This window comes from Siphateles boraxobius, unplaced genomic scaffold (genome assembly GCF_051911475.1).
Source record: "Siphateles boraxobius isolate OS27281-9 unplaced genomic scaffold, OSU_SipBor_1 7, whole genome shotgun sequence".
In the NCBI taxonomy this organism is placed as follows: domain Eukaryota; kingdom Metazoa; phylum Chordata; class Actinopteri; order Cypriniformes; family Leuciscidae; genus Siphateles; species Siphateles boraxobius.
The window spans coordinates 16033359-16052440 of record NW_027509197.1 but is presented as its reverse complement, the minus strand read 5'-3'; the positions used below and the strand labels follow the sequence as shown (position 1 = coordinate 16052440).

The 19082-nt window shown below is 38.4% G+C and overlaps 1 protein-coding gene across 3 annotated transcripts in view; it reads left to right on the top strand.

The window, feature by feature from the left end:
• The first annotated feature begins 4976 nt into the window (after window positions 1-4976).
• The window catches only part of zmym2 (zinc finger, MYM-type 2), a 31413-nt gene continuing 17307 nt past the window's right edge, over window positions 4977-19082 (top strand). For 2 of the 3 annotated variants that reach the window (XM_077215872.1, XM_077215870.1), the window contains exons 1-8: window positions 4977-5116; window positions 7393-8236; window positions 9026-9314; window positions 9481-9646; window positions 14945-15157; window positions 17494-17641; window positions 17932-18047; window positions 18213-18335. In XM_077215872.1, coding sequence (XP_077071987.1) covers window positions 7408-8236; window positions 9026-9314; window positions 9481-9646; window positions 14945-15157; window positions 17494-17641; window positions 17932-18047; window positions 18213-18335 — 1884 coding nt within the window. In that variant the 5' untranslated portion in view covers window positions 4977-5116; window positions 7393-7407. Of the gene's footprint in view, window positions 5117-5547; window positions 6196-7392; window positions 8237-9025; window positions 9315-9480; window positions 9647-14944; window positions 15158-17493; window positions 17642-17931; window positions 18048-18212; window positions 18336-19082 lie in introns of those variants that run through there. The other variant, XM_077215871.1, reaches the window with a different exon arrangement.

Below are 19082 nucleotides of genomic sequence, written 5' to 3'. Positions count from 1 at the left end.
GAAACTAAAGTAATACACTGATTAAATTAAGTGGAATTCAGCAACACTTAAGTAGCATTTCCCTTAACTGTTGCTGCGTTTTTTTGTTTTTCCAATTACACAATAGATTAGACAACATGCACATATTCTTTAAAGCGTTAATTTAAATTCCATTAAAATAAAATCGACCGAAACAATGATTTACAAATCTTGCATGACTACACTGGATTGTCCAATTTAAAACTTCAACATGACGAACTATATCTAAAGAGTTGTTATTATGATTCATGCTAATCTCAAACTGCCGTAGGCCTACGTGTCCGTAAACGAATAATCCTTTTGAGTTTATTATCCTCAATGAATCAGTTGAGCCATTGTACACAAGGGATCCGAATCAGTGTATTGGTCCGTGTACGTTAATTGCGTTCATTCGTTTTTCGATTTAATATTGAAAGTTAACAATTAGAAAACGGCTCATTTATTCGTTTTTAGTTCTTAAAAAAACATAAAAACGAGAATTCGACTTGTTTTTTATATTTTTATGTTCAGGGATAGAAAATGGATAAATGGAATGAATATTCGATTTCCTCGTGTGGGCGGGCATGAAACGCCCCTTTCCCCTGATTGGCCAACCAAAGATCAACATGTCACGTGCCGCTTTCAGTTCTTCCACATTTTCGCATACTCCGTGTGCGTGTGCGGTGCGTATTTTTTTACTTACCCATGTTAACAGGTTAGAGCTTTCACACTGCACGCGGGTGCGCTCCGGCGATCCGTTCCAGGTGCGGTGCGTATACAGTAGTGCAGAGATCGTTTTCGCACTGAGTCTATTTTTGCTGTGCCGCACCGCACTGAATTAAAGTGGCAGCGCATTGTTCACATTAAAATAGACATAGATTGACAAGAAACTGTAATAATGTCATCATATAGGCATAATTACAGTTAATGTGTTCTATAGTTACTAAATTACAGGGTCAAGAAAAACAAAAAAGTATGATTATAGTCTCAAAAGTTGCAGAATGCCATCATATTAGATTTTTTCCCCCTCAAAAAATACATGACATATATTTTGGGGACGGGACCGGGGGATAACTTAACTTTACATCTGAGACGTCCAAAGACTTATTTTTTTCCATTATTTATTTCTAAATAAACACGACAATGTATAAAAGGCTCCATTACTTTGTATCTTACGTTATGGCCCCGTAGAAGCCGTTTTTGTTAAAAACAGGCTAACGATTGCGTCATAACCACGCGACTTTATGTCGCACAATAGAGACATTACCGTATAGACAGGAGGAAAAGCTCGCAGGCAATCTTTTACTGTCTATGAGGCAATCGGGGGAACATAGAGGCATGAAGTCAAGGGTAAAGCCCATAGATAGAGAGTCCATAAAAACAACGGGACAAAATATTCAACAACGTTTTTGAGGAATTAGGTGATTCAGATTTGTTTTGCCACAGCTACTAGAAGATGTACAACTGTCAGACTGTCGTCGCACTCAGTTTGAGCCTGCGCAGCCGCTCAGCCAATAGACAGGAAGTGCAATAATCGGGCTTCAGTCTTCTCCGTTGAAATCAATGGGGTCACTGTGTCAATTTCTTTTACTGTCTATGGTTAATAGTCAGTCAGTGAGTCATTCATTCAACCGATTCATTCAAAACGCTGATTCATTCAGGAATGAAACAATTGGCTGTAAATGGGACATTGAATCATTCACTCAAGAGATTCGTTCAAAGAATCAGATTCATTAATGAACAGCACTGCAGTTCCGCTCGCCAGAATAAAGGCTTGTTTGACTTGCACAGATGTGGTGAAGAGATGAGTCATACATTTAGAATTGTTAGATAAAAACAATTGATGTTGTTAGAATAAAATTTGATGCCTGATCTAAATCTGTTCTTAAAAGCTGTATAAGAAAAATAGTAATAAACTCAAATTAACATTATTTCATGGTTCTTTTTACAACAAAATTTGTACAACATATTGTGCTGATTATTACGATAAAAATAATGGCATCATTATAATTACATTACAATTTAATGTGAATACCGTAAGGCAGTATAAGCTCCGGTAAAGCTCAGCTAAGTTTAGCACGCTCATCGGATAGCTGCATAATATCTAAGCTAACTAAAAAACACTAAGATCGGAAAAATGTTTAAATTCACAATCTAGCTTCGATTATATACTAGTATATGAAATATAAGTTAAAGTCCCTGTAAAGACTTCTAAAAAAATTCTAAACACATTATAAATGTTAGAAATGTATTGCTAAAACCATATTACAAAGACTGTGAACTGTGAAGTACTGAATTGTCAGACCGTTTTTCACCATTGCTGTGTTCCGGATTTTTTGGCGGGGCTAAAACGGTGGCTCAATGACGCACTGGAGACCCTGAGCTCCTGGACACGCCCCTATTTGATGACGCACTGGAGCCACTGAGGCTGGCCGCTCCACTAACAATATAAATAGAGGACATTAGTAACATCAGTTTGCCGCTCAATCGCGAGTTACTGTCAGTAGGCTACTAGTAGTTACTACAGCAGACATTGATGACTCGTTATAACGTCGTTAAAACGACTTCTACAATAAAGTGATTTTGTCTGACTTGTAACCAGGCACTAAAGCGATTACCTATAAAACGTGCTTTGAACCAATCGATTGCTTGGGTTTGCTTGAGTTGGGACTCATCTCTTCAGTGGGACTCAACATTTCACCACACCGGCGCTGCACAGACCGATCAGTTTATGACATCAAAGTATCGCGAGAGCGATTCAAAAACATAAGGAGCCGCCTGCTCTCTAATCGCTCTCGCGGTACTTGATGTAATAATCCGATCGGTCTGTGCAGCGCATGCATAACCCTTTTTCTTCTGAGAAAATGAAACAAATTGGCAAATACAAATCACACCGACAGACTGCTTTCTGTTTTTTTATAGCATTAAAATGATAGATATTTACAGATAGATACTCCAAATATACAATAACAAAGATAACTGATGGATCCTTTATGGTAATAGGATATGGCAGGCTACAACTACAGTACAATGCAAATAGTAAATGTAAGATAAAGTGATGGAGTAAATAGTTTAGTGTATAATCAAGTATACAGTATACAGAAAATAAAATAGTAATGAATAGTATAATTATATAATATCATAAGTACAATAATATAATAATATATTGATAATAGGATATAGTTTATGTATAATACTATAATAATAGCAATAGAATATGAAATATCAATTACAGAATATAGAAAATAAAAAATAATAAGTTAAATAGTGACGAGTGAATAGTAGGCTACAATAATTTAACAGCATAATTATAATAGATTGATAATCGCAAGTGGTATAATATAATACTAATAATAATAATTCATAATAATAATAGCAAATACAATTTAATATCAATTGAAGAATAAAAAAGACAATAAAAATAGTAAATGAAATCGTGACTAGTAGCCCCTACCCGAAACGAGTAGGCCTACTTGTCATAAAAGTTTTAAGAAAATTATGAATATTTAGATTTCAGGAAATTTACTTTATAATATAAAATATAATATAAGCTAAAATTGTAATATAAATCATGTCAACTCATGTCTCAACTTTCACAGCTAAGTTAACTAGCGACATCCCTAGCTATTTTAGTCTGACTGACTCCGGTTGCCAACTAACATTACTATCACTATCACAATTATATAATGACCAAATACAAGCAGAAACAAATGTTCAGATTTGCTTGTGAAAGGCAATTCCCTGAGACCTGTTTTCAACTGTGCGGCGATTTGTACAGCCCCAAGCAGCACACGAAGCAGGCATTTTTCTATATTCCCACTATGAGAGTTATGAGAAAGTTGCCCTCCGCAATATGGCGGCGCCGTTGACGTACAATCCAGCGGGCGTCTATGTATTTATTATGTCTTTGATCTGAAAGGTTCGTTCATGGTTCGGTCAGAGATGTTTTCGTGTCAACAACTCACTGACTCATTGAACCAAGAACCGTCTCTTCTGAAAATGTCTGATTCATACTGAACCAAGAAAAGTTGAGTGAGATGATTATAGCATTTCGAGAGATGAGCAATAGTATAAGGTGCCTACAAATGGAACCTTTGTTTTATTTTATTTTTTATGTTTTACTAATATTATTATTATTCAAACATTATACTTTTTTATGCTTGCAAACAATAAAGAGATGACTATCATGGCATACAATTTTGTAACAAAATTGCAAACATGTCTATACAAAATAACAACAATATCTGTACAATGTCATCTGAACATATAGAATAATGGAAGAAGTTAGCAATGCGTAACTAACTAAAACAAAGGGAAAAAAATAAAAATACATGAGAAATAGATGATAGATAATAATAATAAAAAATAAATAAATAGGCTATATTATTGTATACATCATTTAGAGTAGGCCTACACAAATTAAAGTCATTACAATTTAAAATTGTTTCAATTGCTTTCTTATTCGTGTTAAGGTACATTTTAAATTCTTTTAAAAAAACAATAAAAATTGGTTTGTTGTTGGTGAATTTACATGTATGGATATAAAATTTGCCAATAAAATAGGCCTACATTAAATTAATAACAAAGCAGGCTTTTTTTTTAGTCGGGTCAGAATCAAAGTATCCAAAAATAATGTCTTTAAAGGTTACTGATATAGGCGATCTTGCTGGATATTATCTTTAATAAATATGTCAATATTTTTCCATAGCTGATCAGTATAGAAACATGACCAAAATAAATGATAAACAGTTTCTGTTTCTAACTTTGTTGTTTCTATCTTTTTTTCCTGAAAAACATATTTTCAAATGGAACCTTTAGAAACATTTAATATGCTTTGCTGGAACGTCAAGGACCATGTGGTGGCGTTATTATTTCATGTCGTAAAAGAACCACGGAATTGTGTTTTTAGAAAGGAACTGTTCAAAAGAACCGATTCCCATAAACAAATCGGACTTCCCATAACCAGCGCGCGCACGATCAAGTGAGAGTAGCGCGAAGAGCTCGCGCAGGCACTATTCTCCTCCCACGCGCCAGGAACGTCGTTACGTTTTCACGCATGCGCCCCAGGATTTATGTCAAGCCACAAAAGTGGCGCTCTATCATCTCCAGCTCTACTCCGGTAAGAATTTCTCTGGCGTTTTGATGCTGAACTGTGTGTAATTGGGCAAAGTTTTTACAACTATGTCCGCCGCGGAGCTCGAGCCAAGGAAACTATCGGGGTCACCTGTGTTTTTACGCGAGGGTAATTTAACGTGCAATTTTACCCCGCCTGAGATTTCCCTCCTCCGCCGTGGCAGGGTGCTATTGCCTATGCTCGCGCATTGTTTCGCTCGCTCTCTAATGGCGGACATGAAGCAGTGCTTCCCGCTGACTGAAGGGGGCAAGATGATTAGCCAATTTGTAAATAGCTCTTGTTTTAGTAGCTGTGCTTTTAGACCCTAGTTAAATTGACACGCTTGTAATATTGAGTAAAATATTTGTGGCTGGTCTGGTCACCTACAGGCGTTATAGTTGATGTTTCTTAACTGTGCAGTGCCCCCACAGGGCACCACGTGTATTGCCTTTTGATTGCCAGGGGTAAACGGGTAACTTCAATTAAACCTTCACTCAAGTCTAATATCGGCAAGAAATATTAATCCTCGTAGAACTCCCAAAGAGAATTATAAGTATAGCCAAAAGCAGACGTATCTTCTAAATTGATGTGTTATAATTGTGTTCATAGCAAGATTCATAGGATTAAATATTTTAGAGTGCCTATTATACATATATTCGGATACATGATGTTTAAATTCAGTTTCCCTCCAGTTTTGTCGCGGGTTTTATTCTCCGATAACTACTTATTAGTCGTTTGTTTCGCTACAATAACAATGGCGCAGTCTCGGAGGCTCTCCTCCCTCCGGTTCGCCGCTAATCCAATGGCTGCCTGCGCCAGAGAGGCCGGGGGTGGGAGTCGACACATGGGCCGGGGATTTTGCGTGAAGAGGGGCAGTTGGGGTAGATTGTGAGGCTCCTCCCGCCTTGGGGTCTCGCGTAGCAAGTTTGCAGACCCGTTGTCCCTTGAGTTTCCAGAAAATAATGAAAGCCTATGAAGCACCGCGGGTTGACGTCGTCATCCGGTTGCCTTGACAGCGCGCGGATCGCGGTCGGGTGTTTGGATACGAGGGGTCCGGAGTCAAGGGCACGGCCCAGGGGTGAATGGTAGGAATTGCCCCCAAATGACATCATTATGTTGCTAATTGACACTAGTGGTGCTCGAGAAGTGCAGCTTTATGGGGCCGTGATAAATGCATTTTAGTGGGGCCCTTCGGAAAACGTTTGCTATGTTGCTCAGAATCCAGACTTGGCACGCGCATGGCGCATATGCATGTGGTTATATCACGTCTGAGAGGTGGATCAGTAACGCTGCATGTACTTTCCTCTCTCCAGCATCCTGATCATGGGATCATCACCCTGCAAGGAAAGCCAACAGATTCAAAATGTTAACATTTTTGTGTCACATCTACTTTGAGCAGTGTTTTTGTGTTTGCTGTTTGGCTTTGGCTTCACACGAGTCTGTGCCGGTATTGCATCAACATAAGATCTCAGCTAGTAAGGGGCATTCTGTTTCAAAGCCTAGGAATGGACCAAGACTGACTCCAAGCTCTGCATTGCAGTCCAGATGTATTGAAGTTCAACCAAAGTCTTTGCCTTTTAGAAATCTATGTCTACTATGACAATCCATCAATTGTAAAGTTGTATTACACTGATTTTTGTTGCACATGGTATTGAGGCTAAACTGTTGCAGTCTACATTTTTATTATCAGAGATTCTACAAAGAGAACGAAAGATTTGATGTTATTTTTATTTTTTAACTGTACTTTAACACATCACATGCATTGACTTAATTTTGATAGAAAAAACAGTATAGGTAAATGGTGTGTGTTGAGCCCATGTAATTAGTCTAAATAGGTCACATGTTGATGATGCAAGAGTTTCTCCACATTTTATTAGACCTCTGCTTCAGTGAATAAATTTGGTTGCTTAGTGATGACTGTTTCTTGATAATGATGTCATGGATGCTTGGTGACTTCAAATCATTTTCATTTTCTTGCATTTCATAATTTAAGTAACAATTGTTTTTTCTTCCCAAAAACCCCCTTGTAATTAAAACAAATAATTAATCCCGTGGTAAATTCTTAATCACATTGACATCTTTTATTATTAACATTATACTGAGCTAATTTGTTCAGTTTTGGCAGGTTGTAGTCAGATTGGTCTTATTTTGTTCGTCAATTTATCTTTCTGCAATTCGATGATTATTGATCAACAAGCTAATTTTATTTCCTACTCATAATATTCATGTGGCTTTTTTGCTTCCTCAGGTAATTGTTCAGCTCATTGTGTTTGTGTCTACAGGTGGTTGCCTAAGCAATGGATGGAGATCTGGAAGCCAGGGCAGATGTTGAGGAGGCATGTACTGTCACAGGGGAGGGGGGGGAGGAGGAGGAGGAGGGTCATGTGAAAACTCCCAGAACAGAGCAGACTCCATCTGCAGAAGAGTCACAGACAGCACCAGACCTGCCCAAGGCCTCAGAAGACAATGATAATGATGATGATGTAGTATTGGTAGAGGGTCCTCCTGCTCAGTCTCAGGGGAGAGTAAAGCCTCCCAGCCCCACACCTGTAGAGACCATTGGTGCTGCCAATAACTGTGCAGAGTCGGCTACCACGGCAACAGCTTTGTCCAAGGCGCCCAGTCCTCCCTCCTCTGCAGCTACCGCCGGCACAACCGCATCAACCACGGCCAAAAGCCAGAATGAACCAATCGTAATCGACGACGAGGAGGATTCTGAGCTCAAGGGTGCTGCCTCTTCCTCCTTGCCACCCCCTGAGGCTAAGGATGCCCTGAGCAGCACAGAGCCTGACTCTGAAATCAAAATCGCTAGCGTTACCACACTGGGAATGGACTCTTCTGCGGTTGCAATGGCAACGTCAACAGTAACGGACATAGAGGATATAAACCTCATGATCACGAATGTGACATCGCTGAAAGGCGAGGGCGGTCCTGTGGCAGGCCGGTTAGAGGATTTGGAGGGGACTGAAAATGGGCTGCAGATCAGCAGTGCATTTAGCTTGAACCCAGAGGCCCAGCAGAACCAGGGTACAGCCGGCAGACCGTCACCCACATTCAACCCAGGACGCATTGGCGCTGCAAGCCAGCCTGTGCAGAATGGAGAAACGGGGACACACCAGAGATCTGGTAATTCATCCACATGTAGCTGCTTTGTCATCCTACAGAACATGTACAAAATTGTACATTAGGCTTGCATTGACTTGTTTCTGTAGTACTAACAAAACAATACCATATCTGTATTAGAGGTTTCAATTTCCAAAGGCAGTGCACCATTATCCGTAATGCATGTTGTGCAAAGACGTTTATACCACAAGGAAAGATGGCACATTGACATATTTATATATAGGCTATATATATTTTTAAAGTTGAAATGAAATGGAAGTAGCGACAGATAAAATCTTTGTTTGAGCGAAATGGATTGTCAAAAAACAAAAAAATTTAGGGTGGTTCAATGCATTGATTGTTGATTGGATTTTGAGATGTGAGCGTTGCTCTCAAAAGTTTATGTAGATGAACCTGAGCTTGCAGGGGTGTGGTTTAAGAGGACTATATGATTGTAGAAGTCTGGCATATGTCACCAGAAAGAAGTCTGTTGTTTTCACCGGATGGTCAAGTTATGATTTGATTAAATATGACGAGGTCAGAACATAAAAAAAAAAAAATGAAATGCATGCACAGATAATTTGTAGCATGAATTTAGAAAATATATCAGGTGAATAAGGACTTAAAGATATGCTCTATTGATCTTAATGAACTTTGATGATTACTTGATCCATCCATGTGCATATTTTACAGTAGTTTAAGGTAGTATTTTTTTGTTTGTTACCAGTATTCAAAAACCAGAGGGTTTGCAGATTTCTTAATAGGCACTGTCAATATGTATATGAGGCTGAATCTTTTTTTGTTCTCCTTTAGATTCATGGATCTCCCAGTCGGCCTCGTTTCCCCGTAACCAGAAGCAGCCTGGAGTGGACTCACCGTCTCCTGCAGCTCCTTTGCCCAAACCTCCCTGCCAGTCGTCCTCAGGATCCCAGCAGCCGCAGCGCACCATGAAAGTCACATGCGCCAACTGTAAGAAGCCTTTGAAGAAAGGCCAGACTGCGTACCAGCGCAAAGGATCGTCCCACCTCTTCTGCTCGACAACCTGCCTGTCTGCCTTCTCCCATAAGCCCGCTCCCAAGAAGAGCTGCACCATGTGCAAGAAGTACGAGTTTCAGAGAGTGAACTTATTTCTGAAAGTGTTAACAACCGTTGATTAAAATGACACTTAACCACTCTTGCTTTTTATTGAAGTACATTGGTTTGATAGTTTTGTTTTGTTTTTTGTTTAGTGTCATTCTCTCTTTTGTGCTTCTTTTTCTCTAAATCAGAGACATTACAAATATGAAAGGAGGAACCATAGTGGCCCAGGTGGACTCCAGTGAATCATTTCAGGAGTTCTGTAGCACAGGCTGTCTGGCAGCTTATGAAAACAAACAGAATCCTCAGAAGAACCAGATCAAAACGAAGTGCACCGTTTGTGGAAAGCTCACTGAGGTCAGACCATTTACATTTTGCAATACATTTGATTTGGATTGAATCTCTCACACCCTGAAATAACCATAATCAGCTGCAGCCATGACTATATCTGCATATTATTGGATGTGACCGTTTGTTTTACGGTCAGTGTGTACTAGGCTTGCTACGGTAGTCGGTGTTACCGGTGTTACACGGTGTTCAGTCGCAACACCGGTTTCATCACTTGCCCACCGCGACACCGCCAAAAAAAAAAAAAGTTTAAATCGTTAAAAATATTTAACGCAATTACGCAGTATCCATTTAGTCCTGCACGCACACACACACACACACACGACCCACAGAAAAGACGGGCGTCAGTATCGAGTTCTCTTTCGGTCTCTAACAAACCATAACAAACACAAATTATGCCAAAATGTCTGTTTTGTTGAGTGTCCTCATAAGAGTCTTAAATTATTTTAATAAAGTCTTAAATGAACGTAGCGATTTGTGAGAAACCATAGTGGACGTTATTGAGTGAGCTTATTCAATACCACATTGCACTGCATTAACGAGTGTACAGCTTATCGGCTCAGCCGGCTGTCCGAATTCGCTCACTCGTTTTCATTCACTCCTTCAAGTGAACAGTATTAGTGGACTAACGTAGGGAATAGGCCTTACTTAGTGAATGAGGGTTTAGGGGGCGATTTCGGATTCAACCCATGTTCTCAAGCAGGAAAAAATAGAGGACACTGACAACGCGCTGAGAGACAGGACCGAGCAGGTAATATTATGGAACAAAGTCTCAACTTTCAAATTTGGTCAGTCAAAGAAAATTAAACAATAAATAAGCCTACCGTTTTGTGGTTCTTTAATGTGTTGTGACAGCCAAGTTCAAATCCACCGACGTTAATCACTCTCCTGAATGCTTTGTCAGACAAAAATTGTGGATTTTGATTGGTCAGACACGTCAATCAAACTCCCTGCGATGGATGAATTGACGCTAATTCAAAAGTTAAAGTGAAGTGCGCACTGCCGCACCAGCTTTTTATAAGCGTTGTTAAAAAAAAGTAGTTTTCAAATTGGCCCCAATTCAGGGCACAATAACAAAACAGTGCTGCTCCGAACCACCGCACCAATATGCATGCCTGTGCAAACGCTATAAGAGGAATAAGAGGAATAAAAAAATCATCTTTTGGAAATAGATCTTAATGCCTTAATTTAAAAAAAATGAGAATAAATGGGGTACTTTTCATACGATCATCTTTCAATGCAAATCAAACCAGCTATTAGGCTAACTGAAATAAAAACATAAAATCATACTGACCCCCAAATCTTTCAAGCGACATGTATGAATCAAATTCTAGAATCAAACTATTTGAATGTATATGTTAAAGGGTTAGTTCACCCAAAAATGAAAATGATGTCATTAATGACTCACCCTCATGTCGCTCCAAGCCCGTAAGACCTCCGTTCATCTTCGGAACACAGTTTAAGATATTTTAGATTTAGTCCGAGAGCTTTCTGTCCCTCCATTGAAAATCTATGAACAGTATACTGTCCTTGTCCAGAAAGGCAATAAAGACATCATCAAAGTAGTCCATGTGACCTCAGTGGGTTAGTTAGAATGTTTTGAAGCATCGGAAATACATTTTGGTCCAAAAATAACCAAAACTACGACTTTATTCAGCATTGTATTCTCTTCCGGTTCTGTTGGGGATCCGCGTTCAGTGACGCTGCTGACGTGTTATCTGGTGCGCCCGAGCTTCGTTTACAGTCTGAGGGAGACGCACGCTGGAAACAAAACAATCTTCACAAACATGTATAAGGATTTCCACACAGAGGAAGACTTACATTTTTTTGGCCAGCCATATTTATTTGAACCCGAATACACGGACGCACCAGATACACGCAGGGCTCGAATTTCATTGCGGGTATTGCGCATCATTTTAATCATTCCCGCAGGTCTTGTGTTTATAATGCGGGAAATTCCCGCAAACATTCATTCAATCTAGCATCCCCCCCATAAGAATGACCTAAAGGGGGATTTTCCCCCCTATTTTCCAAAACGAAATTCAGGCCCTGACACGTCAGCAGCGTCTTACGTCAGCAGCATCACTGGCCTCGTGAACGCGGATCCCCAACAGAACCGGAAGACAATACAATGCTGAATAAAGTCGTAGTTTTTGTTATTTTTGGACCAAAATGTATTTCCGATGCTTCAAAACATTCTAACTAACCCACTGAGGTCACATGGACTACTTTGATGATGTCTTTATTGCCTTTCTGGACAAGGACAGTATACCATACATAGATTTTCAATGGAGGGACAAAAAGCTCTCGGACTGAATCTAAAATATCTTAAACTGTGTTCTGAAGATGAACGGAGGTCTTACGGGCTTGGAACGACATGAGGGTGAGTCATTAATGACATCATTTTCATTTTTGGGTGAACTAACCCTTTTTGGGTGAACTAACCCTTTAAGTCTTATGAAATGATGGTCATTAAAGTAGCATGAAATAAATTAATTCTCACGATTTTCTAAACGCATGTTATAGATTTTGTTAACAATTCGTCCGTACATATGCTTAAATTTTTATAAATGTTTTGACTAGGGATGCTCCGATCAGGATTTTTTACAGCCGATACCGATAGCCGATTTCTTGTCATGGTGATCGGCCGATACCGATCCTGATACCGATACTTAATATAAGACAAAGATGAATACAAACAAAATGGAGCAGTCTGATGCAGCCCACAAGGTTAAATTAAACATTGTCCAGTAGTAAACTTTGGAGAACAACTTAAACATGTAATCACCTAAAATAGAGAAGTCTGATGTAACTTAAACTTTGTCCAATACAAGTCTGAGCAGGACAAAAATAAATAAATAACTTAAACTCCTAAAAGAACAAATTGGAGTAGTTTGATGCTACTCATTAGAAGGGATGGGCATTTCAAGCAAAAATAATATTCAAAGTTGGCTGGGTATTATTCGAAAATCGCACCCCTCCCCGTTATGTACGCACACATGCATGTATAGGCCACACACAAGAAAAGCGGAGTGGTCTGACGTTTAAATATAACTTAAAAAACGTAAATATACATTTCATATTGGTTTTATATAATATAATGTTCTTTTTTAAATTTCATCTATGTTGATTATATGCAAAAGCAACCGCATGAGATGGGTAAGATAGGATTATAAGATGCCCAATATATCAGGAGACATTTGGAGAGGGTCAGACATGATTTTGACCACTTAATTAAGTTTTGTTTTGTAGAAAGCTATTCTTTAAAGTGAATTTCATTTTGTAAAAATTGTATCTTAATTTCAATCAATGTTTCATCAACCAATTGGCTGGATTTAATAAATAAGAAGCGAAATATAGCAGACAATATAATAGGACACGGAGGCGCCCGCTCGTGAACTGGAGCGTGTCTCATAAATGAACAAATCAACTCAGCGTATAAATGACTTGCCTCACAGACCTGAGAACATAGAAAGCTTGAAATGCTTTAAAAAAGAATTTTAAATCGATTAGAAACGGGGTACTCTCTACTTATGTAGGCTAATCCGTATGAAGTGTGCATTTCTCTCTATAGGCGCGTTCACTATGCGAAGATGGCTTCAACATCGCCAACTGTATCTTTGCAGCCAGAAATCACTAGTTTATTAATAAACAATTCAAATGTACCATGCTGCTTAAACATTACTTTTGCCGGTTCTTTGTGGAAGCTTTATGTATGCGCTTGATATGCGGAATATGCAATATTACGATAACGCTCATTATGGTTTAGTATTTTCTCCCATATATATTTAAGTAATTAAATTAATATAAATATGCGATTAGACTAATGGCTTAAATTAACTACTACTAGTCACTAGAAAAAAACTTTAGTCGTGCCCAATTTATTTCAAATATTTCCTAACCAGCGTGTCACTGCTGGCGTTCTGAGCGAGCGGCGCTGTGTGGACTGTGCGAGCGAAGCAACTCTTCAGAAAGGCGATCTCTCTGGAGGACAATGCTCCTCCACGTGAGATTCGTTTGAAACATACATGGCAAATAGCTCTTTTTTTTCATCGTTTCTCGACACATCATAGTAATTCCACACCGGCGATGACATGACTGCCAAATAATTTAAGTCCCCACGCGTCATGCACCTTCTCACGTTTTGACGTAATCAAATTGTGAACGGTTTGTGAGATCGGCCAAGTTTAGTGAGTGCCGATCGAGTCATAAAATGTGAATATCGTCCGATACCGATCTCCGGCCGATCGATCGGAGCATCCCTAGTTTTGACTGTGTAATGTTTAATTAAAATGTCATAACTGGGCCTTTCGGTGACACATGACTCCAATCATTAAGTCTTGCTTAAACCCCGCTCTTACAAGCTCACATTCATCTGCCTCCACGTTTGAGTGCAATGCCCACATCTCTCATCTCTCAATCCAATCATCAACTGACTCCTAGAATCCTGCCCTGCATTTTTTACAGTCAGATGTACATCACAAAGCAGATGAAAAGGTCTGACGCTACTTCCATTTCATATATTCTGTAATTTACAAATCCTTATCCTAGTTAAAAAAGCTTAGTTCGTTAATTAGTTTGTTACATGATGTTCGCTCAGTAGGCCTAACTAATAAAACCTGCATTGATAATGGCTGAAAGGCAGCCATCGTGAACTGGGTGATGCAGGTGAATTAATGAATCCTACTATGGTAAAGCCTTAGATAATAGATATCGGCATAGATTTATAAATTAATGATGAATAGTGTAACGCATTAGAACTAGATTATTCCCATTACATTCAGCAAGGTTGTATACACTGCAAGTGATGCAATGTGCTTAAGGGAGTTTTTATTCTGATGGTATTATGTACAGAAATGTGTGAATTTTGACTTTAAACTTTTGCGGCCAAATAATTTTCATTCGCAATAGAGCGCTGGAATCCTGCCTTTGAAAGTGCTGCCAATTTGGAAGGATGGTCAGAAATCATCTCACATATTCATTGTTTGTATAATACAGGTTCATTGCAACTGGATGGAAAACCCAAGTACTGTAATTTTCACCCACCTTTTACTGTTGTGCATTGTAGAATATAATTTTAGAGCACTAACAAGCCTCCAGCCTTGTAGCCATGGTTACTGCTATCCTTGACTGTATTTGTGGTGTATCCATAGAGATCACCTTGGGAATAAGAAAAGACCATTACACCAATTTAGTTGTCTATTTGTTGATTTATAACATTAATCTAACTGTTGGATGATCATTAAATACAATGCATCATTTTGATGTATGTTTTTTTTTTTTTTTACCTTACCTTACCTTCTCCAGATTCGACATGAGGTGAGCTTCAAGAACGTGACCCACAAGATCTGCAGTGACGCGTGCTTTAATCGCTACCGAATGGCTAACGGGCTCATTATGAACTGCTGCGAACAGTGCGGGAACTACCTGCCAAGTCGTGCCACAGCGAACCACTTTTTACTCATCGATGGTCAGCAGAAACGCTTTTGCTGTCAAAATTGCATCAGGGACTATAAACAGGTCAGAGTTTTAGTTTGATGTTTTAAAGTCCTGAAAAATTCACTCATTCCTTTCAGCTCAGTCTTAGATTGACATTCAAATTAAGAAACACTACAAAGTCAAACTGTAAGGTCCACATTCCACAGTTCTGTGAAAATCTTATTGCAAATTTGTTTCTGATTTAAAATTGTGATTTAAAAAAAAAGCTTTGCTATGCTTGTTTTTAATAATAATAATATTTAGGATTAGGGATGCTCCGATCGATCGGCCGGAGATCGGTATCGGCCGATAATCACATTTTATGACTCGATCGATACTCACTATACTTGTCCGATCTCACAAACCGATCACAATTTGATTACATCAAATCGTGAGAAGGTGCATGATGCGTGGGGACTTAAATGATTTGGCAGTCATGTCATCACCGGTGTGGAATTACTTCGATGTGTCGAGAAACAATGAAAAAATGAGCTATTTGCCATGTATGTTTCAAAGTAATCTCATGGGGAGGAGCGTTGTCCTCCAGAGAGATCGCCTTTCTGAAGAGTTGCTTCGCTTGCAGTCCACACAGCACCGCTCGCTCAGAACGCCCACACTGACGTGCTGGTTAGGAAATATGTCTAATCTAATCACATATTTATATTAATTTAATTACTTAATTATATATGGGAGACAATACTAAACCATAATGAGCGTTATCGTAATATTGCATATTCCGCATATCAAGCGCATACATAAAGCTTCCACAAAGAACCGGCAAAAGTAATGTTTAAGCAGCATGGTACATTTGAATTGTTTATTAATAAACTAGTGATTTCTGGCTGCAAAGATACAGTTGGCGATGTTGACACCATCTTCGCATAGTGAACGCGCCTATAGAGAGAAATGCACACTTCATACGGATTAGCCTACATAAGTAGAGAGTACCCCATTTCTTATCGATTTGAATTGTTTGTTTTTTTAAAGTAGACATTTCAAGCTCAGGTCTGTGAGGCATGTCGTTTACACTTAGTTTCAGTTCATTTATGAGACACGCTCCAGTTCACGAGCGGGCGCCTCCGTGTCCTATTATATTGTCTGCTATATTTCGCTTCTTATTTATTAAATCCAGACAATTGGTTGATGAAACATTGATTGAAATTAAGATACAATTTTTACAAAACGAAATTCACTTTAAAGAATGGCTTTCTACAAAACAAAACTTAATTAAGTGGTCAAAATCATGTCTGACCCTCTCCAAATGTCTCCTGATATATTGGGCATCTTATAATCCTATCTTACCCATCTCATGCGGTTGCTTTTGCATATAATCAACATAGATGAAATTTAAAAAAGAACATTATATTATATAAAACCAATATGAAATGTATATTTACGTTTTTTAAGTTATATTTAAACGTCAGACCACTCCGCTTTTCTTGTGTGTGGCCTATACATGCATGTGTGCGTACATAACGGGGAGGGGTGCGATTTTCGAATAATACCCAGCCAACTTCGAATATTATTTTTGCTTGAAATGCCCATCCCTTCTAATGAGTAGCATCAAACTACTCCAATTTGTTCTTTTAGGAGTTTAAATTATTTATTTAATTTTTGTCCTGCTCAGACTTGTATTGGACAAGGTTTAAGTTACATCAGACTTCTCTATTTTAGGTGATTACATGTTTATGTTGTCCTCCAAAGTTTACAATTGGACAATGTTTAATTTAACCTTGTGGGCTGCATCAGACTGCTCCATTTTGTTTTTATTTATCTTTGTCTTATATTAAGTAGCCTATATTAAGCATCGGTATCGGGATCTGTATCGGCCGATCACCATGACAAGAAATCGGCTATCGGTATCGGCTGCAAAAATCCTGATCGGAGCATCCCTATTTAGGATTATTATTACTAAATAAAAATATGAAAATAAGTAATATTACTATTATAATATTTCACTGTAAAATAAAATCAATTATTAAAAATAACAATATAAATATAATTTAATTTATAGTGCAACTGTAAGTATTTATTTTACAGTGCAGCTGTCCAGAAGTCTTCATTATCTAATTTATTCTCAAATGCATGATATATGCATGACTCAAACAGATGCAGAGATGAATTTGTGTGGAGCAGCTTGTGATGTGAACCGAACCACTTAAGACACTAAAAACACCTTATCCTGCTGCACGCATGTAAAAGAACACCGGCTGTGCTTCACTCTGAAACGCACAACACATATTTAAATAAATCTGAGCCTTTGTAATTTGATGATCATCACACCAATCCATTTAGCTGTTGAGGCTTTGTTTTGATTAATTGTGCAGCCCTACTTCTGATGTTTTTAGTGATTACTCTTAATTATTCTCTTTCGACAGACTCATGGGAAGATAGTGCAGTGTAGTGGCTGTAAGGTGATGTGCAGATCATTTGATGCCACTCAGTGTATTGGGTCAAATGGAGCCATGGAGTCTTACTGCACCACAGCCTGTATGACCAAGAGTAAATTTACAGCTGCTGCACAGAGTGAGTAGATAATAACAACCTAAAGCTGATATTGCGACTCTTAATCAATGAGTTCCAAACGGCCTACATTTGTGTTTCCCTAATGCCTAACTTTGATGTGAATTTCATAGCATGTGTCGAATTTGTGAAATGTTGTCCTCATTTTTTGTTCTGAAGTACATATAACAATCATCATAGTTTTTACCAGATTTATGGTCACCAGGCAATTTGATTTCTATAAACTCGGAGTCTATCTTATAGAGGGTATCTTATAAATGTCAGCTCATGTTTGATCTTGTTTGTATTTGTAGATTCTGAGCCCTCATGCCACTTCTGTAAGAGAAATGCATTACCTCAATATCAGGCAACTCTGCCTGAAGGGAAGGTTTTGAGCTTCTGCAGTTCACAATGTGTCACCAAGTTCCAGGTACTTCAGATGCCATTTTAGCTTTTTATATCTGGCATTTCTGTAGAACAGAGAGTAGAAGAACTCAAGCTAGTACATGCCTCATTAAATGTTAGGAATGTCGATTTCTAAGTACACAACAGTAATGTTCTACTGGTGGCTTTGTTATCCAAATGCCCCCTGCAGAATGCCACCATCCAAACATCAGCCAATGGGCAACTTCCTCCTTCAGCTTCAGAGAACATTCAGCTGAAATGCAATTACTGTCGTGGTTCCTTCAACCTGAAGCCAGAGATTCTGGAGTGGGAGGTGAGAACATTTTTAATTAGCCTATTATTTTGTTAGATTTAAATCTTTTAAAGAAATTCTTCTCAATTAATATTCTGCCATTATTCACATTGTTCCAAACCCATATGGAGGTATTTTTTTTATGGAGCAGAGTTATTTTTCTTACAGTTGTTATTATTTACTTAATGTTTTTATTAATTAATCTATTATTGTTGATATTTATATTTTATTTTGTTTATTTTATTTCTAAGTTACACAAACTCGTGATGCAACCCTCTACAATGCGATTAATTCACTTGCACATGCGACCAAATTTCACTCTATGCATCAAAAAAATCTTTAATTAGCCTATGGCTAGAAAATGGTACAATTACAGTCACCTGGAATTGAGTGAATGGAAGAAAAAAAAATAAGTTTAGCGCAGATATAATGTCATTGCCTACTGAGCCTTATGCCCCGTCTCTTGGCTGAGAGCGCACTCTGTCACTTTATCTCACATGCGCACTTAATGTAAGAGAAAGAGAGAGCACATGTAGGGCTCGTTGACAGAACTGTTACTGTCCCGATCGGAGCAGTGCAGTGTTGTCATAAATGTTTATTATTTGCACGCATTTTTAAGCCTTGCCAATTTAAACATTTCAAGCACAAGATGATGTAAAAGAGAAAGCTTCGTCTAACAGTATGTGAATACTGAATTAAGCTCTCTTTCACGTATTCTTGCTCTTGAACTGATAATTTCACACAAAATTATGTCAAAATGCCCTTCTT